Here is a 19,153-nt window from a genome sequence, read left to right on the forward strand (position 1 = left end):
CTGAGCAAAATAAATGAATCAAAGAAAGACAATTATCATATGGTTTCATTCATATGTGGAATATAAGAAAGAGCACAGAGGATCATAGAGGAAAGGAGGGAAAAATCAGAGAGGGAGAGACTCTTAACTATAGGAAACAAACTGAGGGTTGCTGGAGGGAAGGTGGATGGGGGAAATGGAGTAACTGGGTGATGGGCATTAAGGAGGGCATATGATATGATGGGCATTGGGTGTTATATGCAACTAATGAATTATTATTGAACTCTACACAGCAACTAACAATGTACTATAAATTATAAAGTTTAATTTTAGTTTAAATTTTTAAAAAAATCAGATAGTAACAAGTGTTGACAAGGATATGGAGAAATCAGAACCCCCATACATTGCAGATAGCAATATAAAGTTCCACAGCAATGTGGAAACAGTCTGGAAGTCCCTCAAAAGGTTGAGTAGAGAGTTACCATTTGATCTAACAATTCCACTCCCAGATATCAACTCAGAAGAAATGAAAATACATATCCACACAAAAATTTGTACATGAATGCTCCTATCAGCATTATCCATAATAGCCAAAAAGTGTGAAGAACCCAAATGTTCATCAGCTGATGAATGAATAAGTAAAATTTGGTCTATCTGCACAATGGAACATTATTTGGCTGTAAAAAAAGAATGAAATACTGATACATGCTACCAAATGAATGAACCTGAAGCCATCATGCTAAGGGAAATAAGCCAGCCACAAAAGGCAACATGTTGTATGACTCCACTTACTTGAAATGTCCAAAATAGGCAAACTTTTAAAGATAAAAAGTAGATTGGTGATTGCCCTGGGCTTGGTTAAAATGTTCTAAAAATTATTGTGATGATAACTACACATACCTGTGAAAATTCTAAAAATCACTGAATTATATGCTTTAAATAGCTAATTTGTATGGTTTGTGAATCGTATCTCAAAAAACTGCTACAAATAAAAAGAGAACCAAAGACAAAAATGAATAATCTAGATAGGATGTTACTCAGCAAAAACAGGATATCCCAAGAAAGGTACGCCTGTGTGGGTTCCTAAGGGTGAGAGCATGATTCAACAGAACAGATGCTACAGTGTATTGGGGAACAGGGGGCATCTCACACAGTGTAGGGCAGGGCACAGAGAAAAGAGGCACAAACAATCAGAGACCAGTGTGCACGCAGCTGGAAGTTTATTTTGGAAGGTGTGGGTTGTAAAGGTGGACTTAGATGAAGCCAGTACTTAGAGAAGCTTCAAAGTCAAGCAGAAAGGCTCCAACAATTGCAGGGCATTGCTGAAAGTTTCAGAACCAGGAAAAAATATATACTGTGTTCTTAGAGGATGATCAGCAGTGCTATAAGAGAGCACATGGAGTGGGAAGCAGGACCTCAGTCACGAAGTGACAAGGGCCTGTGGCATCAGCAGGCCTCAGTAAAGAACAAAGCAGAGTGCAAAGAAAAAGGAGTTGTGACGGGCACCTCATGGCTCAGTTAAGCATCTGCCTTCAGCTCAAGTCATAGCCCCGGGGTCCTGGACCTGGAACTGAGCCCCATGTCTACGTCAGGCTCTCTGCTCAGCAGGGAATCTGCTTCTCCCTCTGCCTCTGCCCCTCCCTCTCCACCCATGCTGTTTCTCACTTTCTCTCTCTCTCAAATAAATAAATAAAATCTTAAATGTATATATATATATTTTTGATCTGTAGTTAGTGGGAAAATATGAGAATGCCAGGAAAGGGAAATCTAGAAGAGACTATCTTGAAAAAGCAGCAAATGAGCTGGAATGTAAATATGAAATCTCAGATGAAAACAGGGAGAGAGCCCCAACCATCCATTGGCTCACTCCTCTATTAGGGCTGCAATAACTAAGACCTGAAATAAGTTAGAAAGCGGAGGGGTAGCTCTACAGCGCAGCACACCCATTTCTTGCTCAAATTAGCCACACAGAGGGCCAACGTGGGATACCACGCTGGGTGTAAGGTGATAGCATGGCTGACGTGGAATGTTCTGCAGGCAGGCGGCGCACACAACCCACAACTGTGGGCACTCAACAGTGAACACAGGCTGCAGGAAAAGATTTGGGTGTCCCAATGGTGTACTGGAACCAGAAGAGCTGATTTTTCAATTTCCAGGAATTCTGCAAGCTGGTTGACTTCAGACAGCAGCTTGAAATTGGCCATGATGGAGAGCATTTCCACCACAGAAACTGGGAAATAACTATACATCAGGGCCCTTTCTTGGGCAGAGATCTGGGTGTTAAACTTTTACCAACACACTGTGGGGCACCGCTCCCCTTCCTCCATCTACAAGTGGATTCTATGAGACGCCCCAGTCCTCTGACGGACAGGGGATGCAGGTATATGTCCTGAGGGAAGAGAGTCCTGGGTGGTCCTGGAATCCATATGGGTATGGATGAAGCATCAATGACATGGTGTGCATGAAGGGGCAGCTGTGGCTAGTAATACCTCAATCCTCTCTGTAGGAGGAAGGGCAGGTTCCACATGACCAGGAAGAGCATGCACTGCCCACAAAGAGCCGACCACGGCAGTGCAGCGACTAGCCAGGGCACCGTAACTACAATCCATTCTCCTTCATCAAGTATCTGCTTAGTAAGCATCCACTGTGTGACAGCAATGTTTGAGAAACCGTAGGTGAAAAGAAACAGCGACAAAACGGCAGTGAAAGAGACACGGTCCCTGTTTCATAGAGCTTACATTCTCATGGGAAGTGAGACAATAAACAAGTAAACAATTTTGCATCTTATTTCATCCAACCTAAGACACCACCAATTGTAAATCACACTGTGATTTTCATATAACCCAAAGAAAAAGACACCAATGAAATTAATTTTCCACCTATTATACAATATCCTATTCCAGAGATATTAAAACATGTGTCTTAAAGATCAGTGAAGCATGTTAGGTGACAAGTTCTAGGAAAGATTAAAATACAGAACTGCAGGGAGGGGGGGGGGGTGGTTCAGGAAGCCACAGGCACTGGGAAAGGCCCCTTAGAGGTGAGAACACTAATATTAATACTTCCACCCCAAATGAGGAGGTCCTGACCACACCTACATGTTGAGATCCCGGAGAAAATTATCTAGCCCCAAGCAGAGGCACCGAGTAAATGCAAAGCCTCTGAGAAGAATGGAGTCTGGAACATCCAAGTGCCTAACAGAAGGCCAGTGTGTGAGAAGGAGGATGGGACCAGACGACCAGGCTAAGGAGGCAGGCAAAGGCAAGACCACAAGCCCTGGCAGACCAGTATTAAGAAGCCAAAATTTGATCCAAAGACCCAGGAAACTATGAGGGGTTCTACACAGGTGAGTCAGAGGCTCTGATATCCTCAGCCCAGCCTGGGGGCATCCATTAAACCGCACTACTTGGTGAGTGAGGGGTTAAGGAAAACATTGGCAAGCTTCTTGCTGGCAGTAGAAGATTTGTAATATTTTTTAATGTTGCTACAAAATACAGCAAGTAATATTTTAATCAACAAATATACATATACACACAGTCGTCATGTGAGAATAAACACCATCTGGGCAATGCTCCCTATACCAACAGAACCAGAATGGGGGCCTCCGGAGCCAGATGGGTCTGGGAGCTCGGTGCCAAAGGCCCACTGGTCACTGTGCCATGAGAGGCAGCTAGACAGGGTCCTCTGTGGTCAAGAGACAGAGGGCCACATCCACAGCAGTGCCGGGAAGAGGAGCACTACCTGTGCTCCGCTGTGTGGCCTGGACTCAGTTCTTTGGCTTCTCTGAGCATCATGTCTCTCACCTACAAAATGAGGGCCTCTGGAAGCTGGACTGATTACAATCTATGGCTCAGGAGCTCAATGCTTTGGAGTCAGGCAGTTCTGGGTTTGAATTCCAACTAAGCCACTCACTAACTACATGACCTTGGGTGGGGGACTTCATATCCGTAAATCAGTTTCATCATCTGTGAGATGGAAATAATTAATGGTCCAGACTGTGGGGCTGTGGCGAGGATTAAACTGAACAATCCACACAAAGCAGTCGGCACGAAGTCAACCACCAATATCAGCTATTACAGGAAACAGCAAAGTGGTTTACAAATACTAATTATCACCCATACAAGGCACATACTGGGTGTGCAAAAATGCACAAACTTAATCAATAACAATAATGATGGTTAACAGCTGCCATGTACTATACACTGAGTAGTCCATGTGCAGCTCTGTGACCTTGAGCAGGCTTCTTCCCTCTTCTTCCATAATCGGCACAAAATTAAATTGAGCATATTCTTTTTAAAGCACTCACCATTCTGACAGTGAGTGGCTCAAACCTGAACCTGCGCTCAGCCTAGAGTGCCATGGGGACTGCAAGGAGGGGGCCTTGTCCTGCCTCCACTGCGGCACAGGTGCCTGATGCCTCCCCGAGTCTCCAGTGACAACCTCCTCCCCTCTCCAGCCCACCACCCTCCACCAGCTCTATGGTAGTGGGTGGACAGCCATAGACAGCCAAGTCAGACCTCTGTCGAGGGCATGCATGGACAGAGACTTCATAACTTCCATAGTAGCAAACATGGCTGGGAAACCAGGCCCCACCTCCTACTGATCATCACCCCATGATGGCAACCAAACGCTTCCCTTACCCAAAAGCACTGAATTTATAGGCAAGTTCCCAAAGAGGGGGCAAGAGGTCTGTGAGTTAAGTCATGCGGCCACCTCACAACTAGAAAGCTGGGGAGCAGGGTGCTGCTTCACAGAACACACATGGGTATTCCCCATTTCCGATGGAAGAATGATACCAGGAGTGAGTATTGTTCTGCGGCCACAATATACCGGAGCAGATCAGAGTCACAAGAACTACAAGTCATGATGCCTACTAATACCAACCGTGACATGCAGCCAGCACTCACTCTGCACAGACCACCTCTTTAATACTCAAAGTTTAATGCCTACTTTCCAGTTGAGGAAACCAAGGCACAAAGTAGTTAAAGCACTCACCCCCTATCAGGAAGTTCCCAGGGTGCAAGCTCCACCACACAGCAGGATGCCAGGCTCCTGAACCACTCTGTTGGTGGGCTGTGGAAGCAAAGGGATGCTGACCCTGACAAAAGCAGGGAAAAGGAACTCAGAGGCAGGAGGTCCTCCCCCCACCCCAAAAGGACAACTACCACAAAAGCAATGAAAGGCAGAGGAGCCAGGATTGCTAAGCCACAGAACGTTAGTCAGTCACAAAAGGGCAACTTCCTGCATTTTCCTGACGACCCTGTCTGAAGCCAGAATCCTGCCATCACTCCTTCTCTCCTTTCCTCAGCCTCATTTCTCCTAACTTGCTAGACACAGAACATAACGCACCTGTGACTACCCGCTTGCCATCATCCCACCAGAACACAAGCTCCATGGGACTGTTTTGCCCTTGCTGTATCTCTAGTGCCTAGCAAGTGCCAGGCACACTGGACATGCTCAAATATCTGTTAAACACATGAACTAGGAACGCCTGGGAGGTTCAGCGGTTGAGCATCTGCCTTCGGCCCAGGGTGTGATCCCAGGGTCCCGGGATCGACTCCCACATCGTGCTCCCTGCATGGAGCCTACTTCTCCCTCTGCTTAGGTCTCTGCCTCTGTGTCTCTCATGAATAAATGATTAAAATCTTAAAAAAAAAACCACACACATGAACTAAAGAAATATTTATTAAAGGCCCAGGTCCATAACACTAAGCTACTACAACAGAGTATGTCAAGATATAAAGGCCAAGAACTCTGTGCTCCAAGAGCTATGGTCAGATGGGGGCCCAGTAGGGCGAAGGCCCAGAGCTGCCAAGCCATCAGGCGACAGAAGTTGAGTTTGCACGCCCAGGAGCTCTCCAGAAGGAACCTAAGTGTCAGTGGGAAGGGAGGCAGCCTGAGATGGGCCTGAACAGATGACCACAGACAGGGCTAGGAGTCGAGGGGTGTTCTGGAAAGGAAGGACACACAGAAGGCACAGAGGGAGAAGTCTGAGGTTCGGCATGACCGAGGGCAGTTCCATGAAGGGAGTAAGACATGCAGGGCTGGCAGGCTCCACCCAGTGAGGGCCTTGAATGACAAGATAAGGAAAATGGAATTTTTTTTCAGCAATCAACTGGGAGCCGCTGATGCTTTCCAGGCAGGGCCTCAGTCACAATCTCCTCTTCATATAGAATACCCTGGCAAAGCAGCAAGAAGGGCTGAGGTGACAAAGAGCTAGAGCCAGGGTCGCTGCCACAAACAGTGCACATGAGGAGCAAGAGGGCTAGGAAGTGTAATCTCTGTAGGAGTTGGGGCAGTGTGGGTGTGGGGGTTGCAAAAGACTCCACACAAGTGAAGTAACCAGAGATCTGGCATCTGAATGAACAGGGCAAGTGAAAAAAGCAATTTACAAAGTGGTATATGCACTATGTTCTCATTTGGGCTATAAAAAGGAAGAGTGTGCTTGTATATGGAGGCTTGGAAAAAGCCTGAAAGGATTCATGAGAAATTATGAACATTTGGAATTTAAAAATAAGATGCATTTTGCAAGAAGTCTTAAAGGAAAAACAAGGGAAAGATGACAGCAAGACCCAGGCCCAGCTCACTGGAGAGGGAGGCACCCTCGCAGAGCAGAGAACCACTCTGTAATTGTGTGTGCCTCATTTGAAATCCATTCAGGGAGCTCTGTCCCCCAGGCAAATCAACACACTACACAGGATGCTGCAAAGAGGTTGCCTGTGGAGAAAGGAATGAGGGAATCCCTGGCATCAGTGCCCAGAGAGGGGATAGAATGCTCTCCTACTCCAGAATGGGGAAACAAAGCTCAGCCGGGGCAGAGGAACTCAGATGGAGGAGTGGGGATGGAGCTCCTGTTCAGAGATAACGTCATGTACAGCCTACCTAATATCCACTGAGCAAGTTCCATGGGCTTGCTAGACCCCGGGCTAAACGTACTTCCACTTTACAGATGAAGAAATTGGAGTCAGGGAGGTGAAACAACCCACCGAAGATCAAAGGAAGTCTTAAATGCCTGGGCCAAGACACGGATCCCAACCCTGGGCACCTAACAGTGATACTTGCACGAGTGAAGGCAGTAATACAGATCCACTCTGATGTGGCAAGTAACCATGTCCTCAGAATGGCCAATTCAAGAAAAATAAAACTGATGATACTTTATTGAGCCCTCAGGTAGGGTGAGGGGGAGCACATATGGACTCACAAAACAGCTTACTTAAATTAAGAGAATGGCAATGTGAAAATTAGCACTTTTTTAGTCTTAACATGTTACTCATCGAGACACATGTAAGAAGTAGCTTCCTAAGCATTACTCTTTACATTAGCAAATGCTTTGATGTTCACCAAATGAGTTCACAGCCCCAGCTCCCTTTCAGGCAGGAGAGGCGACATCCTCCTCAAGTAAAGATGGAGAAGGTATGGTGCAGAGAAGCAGCTCGCCCAAGGTTTTATTGTGAGTCCGCAGCAACCAGGCCTGCACAGCCATGGCCAAGACCATTCGGGACAACACTGAGGATCCGCTGGGTGCCAGGAGATAACCTGCAGTTCACCACCCTGTCCAAGCTGGGCCTAAGGCTTCTCCAGTCAGGCTAGGCACCTGAGGCAGTTTCCAGTAGAATGAGCTTGCAGGAAAGTCAGGTCTGTCAGAGGCTCCTGATGCCTTAGACACCCCAATCCCTGTGGAGGCATTGCCCAATCTTGTGGTTCTAAAAAGATTCCTCTCCTTGCCTAAAGCTGTTGCCTTGGAGATTTCGTTCACTAGTCTTTCAGCTTTCTATGAGCTGAAATTAGATCCACCGGCTGCTCACCACAGATTTAAATCCCAGAATGTCAGAACAAGAAGAGCCCTTGGAGACCTCCTACACCAAGCATGGCAAATACAAATGTCCACAGGCATGAGGCAAGTGACAAAATTAATAGAATGGGCCTGGTAGGGGAAAAAAAAAAAGTGCAAGGACAACATGGTGGGGACAGTGATGAGAGTCTAGGCCCCCTGAAGAGGGCAGCTACCTTGCACCTCCAGGAAAGTATCACCATATGGGAATGTGGACTAGACTTCCAGTTTTTCCCCCAAAGAGCTAAAAATTGGATTTACGTAAAGCCTCCAAGTTTCAAATGTTGGCAATCAATTCAGATCAATTAATACCACAAAGTTTCTGGACTTGTGGTTTGGAGTAAGAAAAACCAGCTCTGGGCTAGGTACTGGGGACAGAAAAACAAACAGATAGGACCTCCTACTCACAGGGCAGCAAGGGAGGAAGCAAGGAAGAGATTAGCTCTGCCCAAGCAGTAAGTACTGGGAAGTGAGCACCAAGTCCTCAAGACCCAGGACAGGGACAATCCAGAGTGAGTGAGTGACATCACTGAGGGTGACTTTCAGAAGCTAACACCTGAATAGGACCTGAGGATGACAAGGAATTTGGCCAGTCACAGGAAGAGAAAATAGTGCAAAGAACAGAACCACAGGCACAGAAGCACGAAGCAGTTCCGAGTGCAGCAGGAGCAGGTGTCTTCCCAGCCGACATGGGCAATGAAAGGCAGCAAGTAGCCCCCTTACACACAGGGCACATAAGCCAGGCCCCAGAATGTGCCTTTAACCCAAGGGAGTGACATAATTAGCTTTAACTCTGCACAATCACCGATGCACCCAGCTGGTAAGGGTGACTGCCTCAGAAGGCAAGTCAGATGAAACAAGTTGGAAGGGAGATGAACTTTTTCCCTATGTGCCTCCTTTGGAACTGCCTGAATTTTATTACCATTTGCCTGAAACCTGTTCAAAAGTAAAATTTATGGGTTTTTTTATTACCCTGCTAGCACTAGGAGGTATAGATTGGTGGGAGGCAAGTCTTTTGGGAAAAGAAACAATTTATCAGATGGTCAAGGGAAGATGGAATGGACCAGAAAAAGATAAAGGGTAAGCAAGGATAAAGAGAGGCAAAAACAAAGAAATAGAAGGGAAAATGCAAGATCTGTCATTAAATGTAGAGGAAAAAAAGGAACATGGGACCCAGTTTTCTGGCTGAGGGACTGGCTGGCTAGAGCCATCTGTAGCATAAGAAATAAGTGATTCTGAGGGAAGCAGAGGGGATGCAGATATATTCCAGTGGGTATAGTGAATTACACGCACCCATGGGATATGCAATGGGACACCTCTGGGTTAGATATTTAGAATCCAAAAGTCAACAGCTCACGAATGAGAATGAAAGAGAATGGCCACAGCCAGGTGCAGAAGGGAGAGGGCTCAACTAGGAAACATTCTGAAGTCTCCACCAGCGGCAGGGAAACAGTAAAGCCAGCAGGTTTGATCTGGAAACCAGAGCTGCTGCAGAAGAGCGTGCAGTGACCCCCCACCAAGAGGTGGGAAAGGTAGACTGGAAACCTGAAGAATCAAAGATGCTTCTGGTGAAGTATCTACCTCCCAAATGAGGGAACTGACCCAAGATGAACTTAGTAAGAGTTAGCATTAACAACTATCCTTATATTTACATGACTTTATAGGTTTCACTTTTACAGAGAAAGATCTTCAACACCATATTGTGACACAGTTAGGGAGCATTAACAGGATGGGATTTCATCTTACACACGAGTTATAGTCAAACATCAGAAAAAAAATGTAAGGTAGAAATCACCCTAACTCTTATACCATTTAAATGTCATTACTATCCACTATAGTACTATCAAGAGAAAATTTAAAGGATGTTCAAAAAACCCTTGATAGTTGCTAAATCTGCCCCTAAACTATAGCATGGTTGTATGCACAGCCCTTTACTGTCCTCAAACGCAGTGAGTTTGGGAACCCCTGAGCCAGATGAATAGAGGGCACTAAAGAAATGTCCACACACAGGTACCCGAGTCTTCATCTCGGGATACTTTAAGATGATCCTCTACTCCTCAGCAGCCGAAGGTGGAAAGGTAGAGAAACTTAAAGTGCTCTGCTTCCCTGCAGAATTGGCTCCACTTTGTTTCCTGGTATCTCTCACCATGTGTCGGATATAATGTTTCGGAAATATCAAAAAGAACAACATCAAAAAAAAAAAAAGAAGAAGAAGGACAACAACAACAACAACACCTGGGACAGCACCTCACCCAAGGAATGGCACACAATGTGTGACAGCAATGCTTGCTGGACCTGACATCCAGATCCACACACCATTCACAGGAAAGTGTAAGGAAGTTGGTCATTCATTTCCTGACTTTCCAAATTGGCAATTCCTATGGTGGCCCCATTAACTACAATTCCCCCATATAGTTAGCCAGATAGAGTGCTAAAGCTGGGGATGTCTGGGGAGGACTTATGATTCAACTCCTTCAAGGCACCTATGCTGAACAGGTCCACCTTGCATATAAGGAGAGAGACTTACTGGTTTGAGTGTCAGAGTCCAAGGTCAGGACTTTGAGACACTTTGCTCACCAGCTGCTTCTAAGCAATCAACTAAGATAAAGAGTGTAATATAAAGATTTATTTACTTGTAAGAGTGAGAGAGAGAGAGAACATGCATGCAGGAATGGAGGGAAGAGCAGACGGAGAGAATATTTCAAGCAGACTCCATGCCAAGAATGGAGTCCAAGGTAGGGCTTGATATCACAACACATGAGATCATGACCTGATCCAAAACAGAGTCAGACACCCAATCAACAGAGCCACCTGGGAATCCCATGAAGGATATGACATAAAACAATATGATAAGGAGCATCAACATTCATGTTGAGACTCAAGAAGCCTATCACTGTGCAATACCAATGTGAAAAGGAAGTTTGCTGCATACAACTAGGATAAGTTTGTATTAAAGCTTGGAAATATAACAAGCAGAAGAATAAAATTCTCATGTGCAAATGTCAAAGATCATAGTTAGGCAAAAGAAGGATCATCAGTTCATTAATCCAAGCATGTAATCTAACACACACGTATTAATGAGCCAGACTCTGAAATATAGTTTTTGCACTCCAAGAAACTACAAACAAAAAACAGAATATAGTAACAGAGAGGAAGACATAATTGAGAATATTAAAAGATAAAATCATCAACCTTATAAAAGGCAACTAAGAAAACCTTACAGCTAACATACTTAATAGTGGAACTCTGAATGTTTTCTATCTAAGGTCAGGAGCAAGGCAAAGGCATCACTGTCACCACCTCTATTCAATACTGTACTGAAGGTTCTAGGCAATGCAATAAAGGAAGAAAATCAAAGAAAGGGCATCCAGACTAGAAAGGAAGAAGGAAAATTTTCCTTATTTGCAGTCACCACAATCCTACCTATATAAAAATCACAAGGAATCCACAGGAAAATACTACTAAATATGTGACTTCAGCAAGGTTGCAGGATACAGGATCAAAACACAAAAATCAATTATATTTCTACATACTAGAAATGAAGACTTCAAAAATTAAATTAGGAAAAAAAATTAAATTAGGAAAATGATTACAGTCATAATAGCATCAAAAAGAATAAAATACTTAAAAATAAATTTAGGAAAAAAATGTAAGACTGCTCACTGAAAGTATAAAACACTGCTGAAACAAGTTTTTAAAAGATATAAATAGATTTCATATTCATAGATCAGAGGACTTCATTTTGCTAAAACAACAATTCCCCCCAAGTTAATCTACAAATTCAATACAAACCCCATCAAAATCCTCGTATGCTTTTTTTTTTTCACAGAAGTTGCCAACTGATCCTAAAATGTATATGGAAATGCAAAGAATTCAGAACATCCAAAACAATCTTAATAAAAAACAAACAACAAAAAAACCTGGTAGTTTTGTATTTCTCAGTTTTTTTTTTAATTTTTTTTTTTTAATTTATTTATGATAGTCACAGAGAGAGAGAGAGAGAGGCAGAGACACAGGCAGAGGGAGAAGCAGGCTCCATGCACCGGGAGCCCAACGTGGGATTCGATCCCGGGTCTCCAGGATCGCGCCCTGGGCCAAAGGCAGGCGCCAAACCGCTGCGCCACCCAGGGATCCCATATTTCTCAGTTTTGAAACTTACTACTAAGCTACAATAATGACAGTGTTGTATTAGCATAAAGATAGACATATAGCATACAGATTAACGGAACTGTCAACATAATTGAAAGTCCAGAAATAAATCCTTATGTTTACGGTCAACTGATATTCACAAAGGTCCCAAGTTAATTCAATGGGGAAAGGGCAGTCTTTTCAACTAGTTTGAAATAGTTTGAAAATAAATAAAGTTTTAAAATTTTAGACTTTTCATGCAAAAAAAGATGGATTTAGATCAAGATTCGATGAATTATAATGCTTGAACCAAATCTAACCCCACACTTGATTTTATAAGTAAAGTTTTATTAGAACATAGTCACACCCATTTGTTTATATACTGACTGTGGCTACCAGGACAGAGTTGAGCAGCAGTGAGAAAACCGTCTGGTCAGCAAAGTAGAAAGTATTTACCAACCAATCATTTACAGAAAAACTTTGCTAACCCCTGATTTAAAGCCTTACCTCCTAACATGTATAAAAATTAACTCAAAATGTATCATAGAACTAAACATAAAAGCCAAAACTACAAAGCTCTTAGGAAAAAATATAGGAAAAAAGATCCATAACCCTGGGTTAGGCAAAGATTTCTGAGCTATGACACCAAAAGGACAATTAATAAAATGATAAATTAAACTTCATCAAAATTACGAATGTTTGCACTTCAAAGACACCATTAAGAAAATGAAAAGACAAACCATATATTGGGAGAAAATATTTACAATGTATAATATGATAAAGGACCTGTATCCAGCAAAAGAAATCTTATAACTCAATAATAAAAAGACAACCCTAGGAAAAGTGGCAAAAGATTCAAATACATATTTCACCAAAGAAAATATATGGATGGCAAATAAGGCCATGAAAAGATGTTCAACATGATTAGATACTTGGGAAATAGAAATTCAAATCACAATGAAATACCATTTCCCACCCATACGAATGGCTATAATTAAAAAGATAAACAATAACAAGTGTTGGTGAGGATATGAAGAAAATGGAACCCTCATCTATTGCCAGTAGGAATGTAAAATAGTAGAACCACTTTAGAAAATAGTTTGACAGTTTCTTGAAAAGTTAAACCTAACAACTCACCAAGTTCGTAAAGTGAATGACCCAGCAATTCTACCCTTAGGTATCTATCCAAGAAAAAGGAAAACATATGTACACACACACGCATACACACACAGGAAAGAAGCTTGTATACAAGTGTTCACAGCAACATTATTCCTAACAGTGAAGACCCGGAAACAATTCAAATGTCCATAAACTCATGACTGGATAAACAAAATGTAGCACAGCCTGGCAATGAAACACTACTCACCCATAAAAAGGCACAAACTACTGATAACATGCTATATCAACAAGCCAACATCAAAAACATTATGCTAAGTGAAAGAAGCCAGACATAAAAGATGCAGGAGTGCATTTATATGAAATGTCCAGAAAAAAACAAATTTATAGCAACAGAAGGATTAGTGGTTACCTGGGGCTGGGTGTGGGAGTGGGGAGTGACTGCAAATAGGCACAAAGGGTCTTTTTAGGTATTGTGAACAAATGTTTTAAAATCCAATTGTGGTGGGACACCGGGGCGGCTCAGTGGTTGAGCATCCACCTTTGACTCAGGTCGTGATCCCGGGGTCCTGGGATGGAGTCCTGCATCAGGTTCCCCAGGAGTAGCCAGCTTCTCTCTCTGCCTGTGTCTCTGTCTCCCTCTGCGTCTCTCATGAATAAATAAAATATTTTTTTAAAAAAATCCAATTGTGGGGATCCCTGGGTGGCGCAGCGGTTTGGCGCCTGCCTTTGGCCCAGGGCGCGATCCTGGAGACCCGGGATCGAATCCCACGTTGGGCTCCTGGGGCATGGAGCCTGCTTCTCCCTCTGCCTGTGTCTCTGCCTCTCTCTCTCTCTCTGTGACTATCATAAATAAATAAAAAATTAAAAAAAAAAATTTAAAAAAAAATCCAATTGTGGTGACAGTTTCTCAACTCTAAATTTCTAAAAATCAAAAGGTTGAATTTTACGTGTAAAAGACATCTCAAAAACGCTATTAAAAAAAAAAAAGAGGGACAGTGAGAACCTGCGTGGTTCAGTGGTTGAGTGTCTGCCTTCAGCTCAGGGCATGATCCTGGGATCCAAGATAAGAGTCCCCACATTGGGCTCCCTGCGGGGAGCCTGCTTCTCCCACTGCCTGTGTCTCTGTCTCTCATGAATAAATAAATAAATCTTTTTTAAAAAAATAAATAAAAAGAAAAATCTCCATCACTGAATAATCTTTCCAAAGCGCCACTCCTAATTATAGACTTGCAATGTTGCCTCCAAGGAAACATATAGACAGCCTTCCCCGGCACTCAGAGTCCATCACCTGTTCAGCCTCAACATCCCAACCCCAGTGTGGCTGCCAAGTACATGGCCTGTGGAGCTGGAATGTCTAGCCTCCAGCTCTACCACTAACCAGCTGTGACCTTGGGTTACTTCACCTCCTTGAACCTGTGTCCTGAGATCTTCCCTATCCCCTGGAAGGGGAGAACAGCTCACAAGGTCAGCGAGGGGAAGGTCTGAGCTAGTGCTCAGAAAAACACAGCTCAGCCCACACTTCTCATGGCTGACTCTGGTGCATCTTCAGTGTCCCCTCCTCAGGGTGGCAGTGTCTGCCATCCCACCTCCAACGGGGAGTCCCCGTTACTTTGCACACTTTTGTTTCCTTCAGCACACTTGCAGTGCTTTTTTATTCTTTTGACTTTTTCTTCCTTTTAGTCTGTTCCTGCTACTGGGCTGAGGTTTCCATGAGGGCGAGGATCTTGTGCTTCATCCCTTAGTGTCTCTGCAAGGCAGGCCCAGTACCTAACAATGTGTTCGTATTTATTGAGGTGACAGGTTAAGTGGTGGCTAGTGGGGCAGTGCTCAGGCATAGGGCTTCTCTGGCAATGGCATGTTTGTGGACTATTTCTTGTGCATCTTTCTACATCCTCCTTGGTCCTCCCCTAAAGCAGTGGTCCAAACTTGCCTCATGGAAAACAATGGATAATGGTAAATGTGATGTAGCCCTGAGAGTGTAATGAGCCTGGGGACATAAGGATCATGCAGCAGGCCAGCAAGTGACTTGGAAAGAATGGCAGGCAGCTGAGCAGTTGGAAGGGGAAAAGGCTGGAGTACAGTGAGTCTACATGTTGAAAAGCAACCAACTTTATCTGCATTACCAAATATGGCTGTTTAGATGGGGCAAAGAGGAAAAGTAGGCACACACAGGACATTATGACCATGCATGCACCTTCTCTCATTGGAGGATGAGGTTAAATAGACTGGATAAAATGAAATCTTTATGTATTTCACACATGCTTGCTCTGAAAACTGCAGTTGAATATAATTGCAGCATTTTGCATTAATTAAATTTCTTTTACCTTCCTTGGAATTAGGGCTTGAACTCAATATGTAAATTTATGCAAATAAATTGCAAAGTAGCAAGGCCCTAGAACTGATTCTTAAGGAAACTAGAGCACTTTCCAAGATCAGGGCCTGGGGATTAAATATGAGTGTCTTTAAGAATATTTAACTTTCTCTGAAGAACCTGGGGCAGATACTCTTCTCTGGCATCTACCTTCTATTAAAGTAACTTCTCATTTGGCTCATCTAACGATCTCTACTGATTTTTACTTGCCTGCTTAAGGAGAAGGTGGACTCCCCAACCCTCAAGTAACTCTGCTAGTAGAAAAAACCCCTACACCAAACACTTCATTACCATCACTTCCTTTTTCAAATCTCCCTCCCCAAAACCAGGCACACAAGTGCAAGGAAGGAGGAGAGGAAGGAGAGGAAGGAGCTCTCATAGTATGGGGCCATATTCTGGGCAAGTCATTCTTCTCTCTGATGAATCTGCCCAGCATTCAGTCACCAAAGCTCCCTTCAGCTTCAACAGTCTCTGGGAGAAAACAAATGGGGTACCAGTACTGTCAGAACAGGCAGAGGCTGTGACACACAATTTTCAGGCTGCCTTGCCTAGTACTTAGGAAAGGAGCCTGGAGTAGTGAGAAAAGGCTGTTTCTTGCACTCAAAAGATCTGGACTCAAGTCCCATCAGCCAATCCCATCAGGTAACGCCCTGAACAAATTCTTTAACAGCTCTAAGCCTGACTCTCCATCTTTAACAAGAACTTCTACTTTGCAGAATTGTTAAGGGCACTAGAAACAAAATGTAGTAGTCTGATATGATGGCCCCCAAAATGATCTTCTGTCAACTCAGAGGAACTCACCTTCAAAAGGACCCCGTTGAATCTCAGGAGACCCTGACTGACCTAACCCTCCAAACTTCCCAAACACTGGATACCAGGTGACAAAGGTGAGAGCCCCCAAACAGAGCCAAGGGTGTTCTTCTAAATTCCAGTTCAGGCTCCTACTTCTCAACTTTCAAACATGGGCCATCTGCTCCCCATTTTGTCTTCTCTGGAGCCAGGTCAAGACTAGATAACATCTAGCAAGCACCCACGGTGCTAAGCACTAGACTAGACTAAGAACAGAGGCCATCACGAAACACAAGCATTTCTAAACACTTCCATATACACCTTCATCTTATCCTAGGCAGTACCTAGGATCATACAGCCTCCCCTAATTTTCTTAAAAATGTGGTCATTGAGACTCAAAAGAGAAGTTGTTCACCCAAGGCCACATAGCTAATAAGCATCTGCCCGGAAGTCAGACCTCCTGATGTCTTTTTCTAAGCTACTCTCTAATTAATTCGCCTATACTCAGCTCTGCATTTTGTTTGGACTTGGTCGCTGTTTCACTGGGCTTATCCATTTAGCCACCCAACAATCATTTACCAACCACAGAGTGCCAGGCACAAGGGCGTGAAGGGCAGCATTCAATCAACAGGCCCCGCTGGGGCCTGGGGTTGGCCTGCTTCAACCGCAGCCCTTCCTCTTGTTGACCTGGGCTGAGTTACCTCATCTCTCGGCGTCTAATTTGTCCTTAGTCTACAAAATGGGCAGACAGTGTTGTACCTCTCTCACCGGGCTGTTGAACGGTGAACGAGAGGTTGCCTGTGAAGGACTCTGGAACCCACGGCCCCCACTAAGCACTCCAACGTGAGCCGCTTTTGGACTTCTCCTAGGTTCTGGAGATGGAGTCTTGACTCAGAAATGAAGCTGAGCCTCAAGGAGCTTACACGTGTTGGGAAACGCAATAAACAATCAGGTTTCCAAGGTGACGCCTACTAGGAAAAACAATGCAACGGTGACGGTGACGAGCGAGGGGGCTACTTTGGATGGCGGCAGGGCTGGTCGCCGAAGAGTGCTCAGATGATCCTCCCCCGCCAACCAGAGGCGGACCCAGGAAAGGCTGGGGGAGTAAAAACCGCCAACGCAGAGGTGACCGCTGGGAGCCCACCAGGCCCGACCAGGCCACCTCGCAGGCGGAAGGCGGGTGGGCGCGGGGCGCGGGGGCGAGGGGCGGCCACGCGCGGCGCCTCGTCGGGCCCAGGCAGGTGGTTACTCCTCGTCTGGAACGCACCAGGCCTCCGCGGGGCGGGCGTGAGGGGAGCAAGGGGGCTCGTGATCGGATTCACATTTAACTGCTCCCGGGCCGCGGCGTCCTGGCCTGGAGGCGTCTGGGCACAGAGCTGCAGCGCGGAGAGCCAGGTCCGCCCCAGGGCAACGGCAGCCGACGGGGCCGCCCGCTCCCGCTCCCGCTCCCGCTCCCGCTCTCGGCCTCGGCCGGCGGGGGTGCGGCGGCGGCCCCGGGCAGCCCCCGACCCTCGGGCCCCGCCTCCAAGGCGGACGCACGGACGCGCACGGACGCTCGCCGCCGCGGCGCCGGGAGGGTCGACGAGCGAGGCGCGCCCGCCCGCTCCCGGCCCGACCCTCCCCGCAGGCCGGCCGCGCCCTCCACGCCCACCCGGCCCCGGCCGCGCTCGCTCTTCGCGCCGGCCGGCGGCCCGCTCACCCGGATGCCCTGCAGCACCCGGACCCGCTCCTCCTCGTCCATCCCGAAGGACACCCTGCGGGCCTCGCAGCTCTCGGTGCTCCCCATGGCAGGAGGAGGGCGGGCGGGCGGGCGGCCGCGCGACCCGGCTCCAGAGCAACCGGGCGGACGCCGGGCTGCGGCTCCCTGCGCGCCCCGCGCTGCCCGGGACTCGGCGTGCGGCACAAGCCAGCAAGACCCCGTCCTATTGGCCGCCGCTGCCAGCTCAGCCAATCCTGCGGCGCGTGCCTGAGGGGCATTGTGGGGCTTGTAGTCTGGACCGCCTGGGCCGCCCGTCGGATGCCCAGGGACCCCGCGGAGGCGTGGCGCCCGAGCGGTGGGAAGGGGAGGCGTGTCGGGGCGCAGCAGGCAGGGGAAGATCGCCCTTGAAGCAGAGCCAGGGGCGATGTTGAAAGGCCGGGAGCCCCCCGAGGAGTTGAGCCAGCCAGGCGAGGGCGACCTTGGTTCATTCAGCAAACTCCTTTTGAGCAGCGCTTACCGAGACGCAGCAAGCATTGAACCAGCCGTGGGCAACAACGAGACGTCCTGCCTTCGTGAGATTCAGACCTAATGGAAGGAACAAATGAAAAGACAAACAAGCAAGCACATAAACAAGCTTACTAACCACTGTGATAAGTGCCAGAAATGGAAAAGACTATCACAATGCCCCGTGAGAAACTAATAGGAGGGGGTCTCTAATGTGACAGACCAGAGCAACCTCTCTGAGAAAAAAGGATTTGAATTGAGACAGAAGGATAAGTAGGAGTTAGCCAGGAGAAGATGAGGGAAGCACTTGGCTGGGAACCAACCAGTGCAAAGGCCCTGAGACAGGGAAGACCTTGCCACATTTAAGAAATAGAGGGCTTAGCCACAGGACTGAGAAGTGCAAGGGAGCAGAAGAAAGCCAGAGGCAAGAAGGTGAGGGGAGCAGGAACGTCTCACATCACTAGGGCCTTATAGGCAGGTCAGAGTTTTATTCTATTTTTTTTTTAAGATTTTATTTATTCATGAAAGACACACACAGAGAGAGGCAGAGACACAGGCAGAGGGAGAAGCAGGCTCCATGCAGGGAGCGCGATGCAGGACTCAATCCTGGGACTACAGGATCACGCCCTAGGCCAAAGGCAGACGCTAAACCGCTGAGCCACCCAGGCGTCCCCAGAGTTTTATTCTAAGTACCCTGTTAAGACGGTGAATGCTCATAAGCATTGAGGAAACA

General features: G+C 46.2%; 1 protein-coding gene across 1 annotated transcript in view; it reads right to left on the reverse strand.

Annotated features, from left to right (window-relative positions):
* CHCHD6 (coiled-coil-helix-coiled-coil-helix domain containing 6) overlaps positions 1-18,071 on the reverse strand; it is a 257,547-nt gene extending 239,476 nt beyond the window's left edge. The window contains exon 1 of the mRNA XM_041761570.1: positions 17,917-18,071. Coding sequence (XP_041617504.1) covers positions 17,917-18,003 — 87 coding nt within the window. The 5' untranslated portion in view covers positions 18,004-18,071. The remainder of the gene's footprint in view (positions 1-17,916) is intronic.
* Positions 18,072-19,153: the final 1,082 nt, after the last annotated feature.

This window comes from Vulpes lagopus, chromosome 7, assembly GCF_018345385.1.
Source record: "Vulpes lagopus strain Blue_001 chromosome 7, ASM1834538v1, whole genome shotgun sequence".
NCBI classification, from domain to species: Eukaryota; Metazoa; Chordata; class Mammalia; order Carnivora; family Canidae; genus Vulpes; species Vulpes lagopus.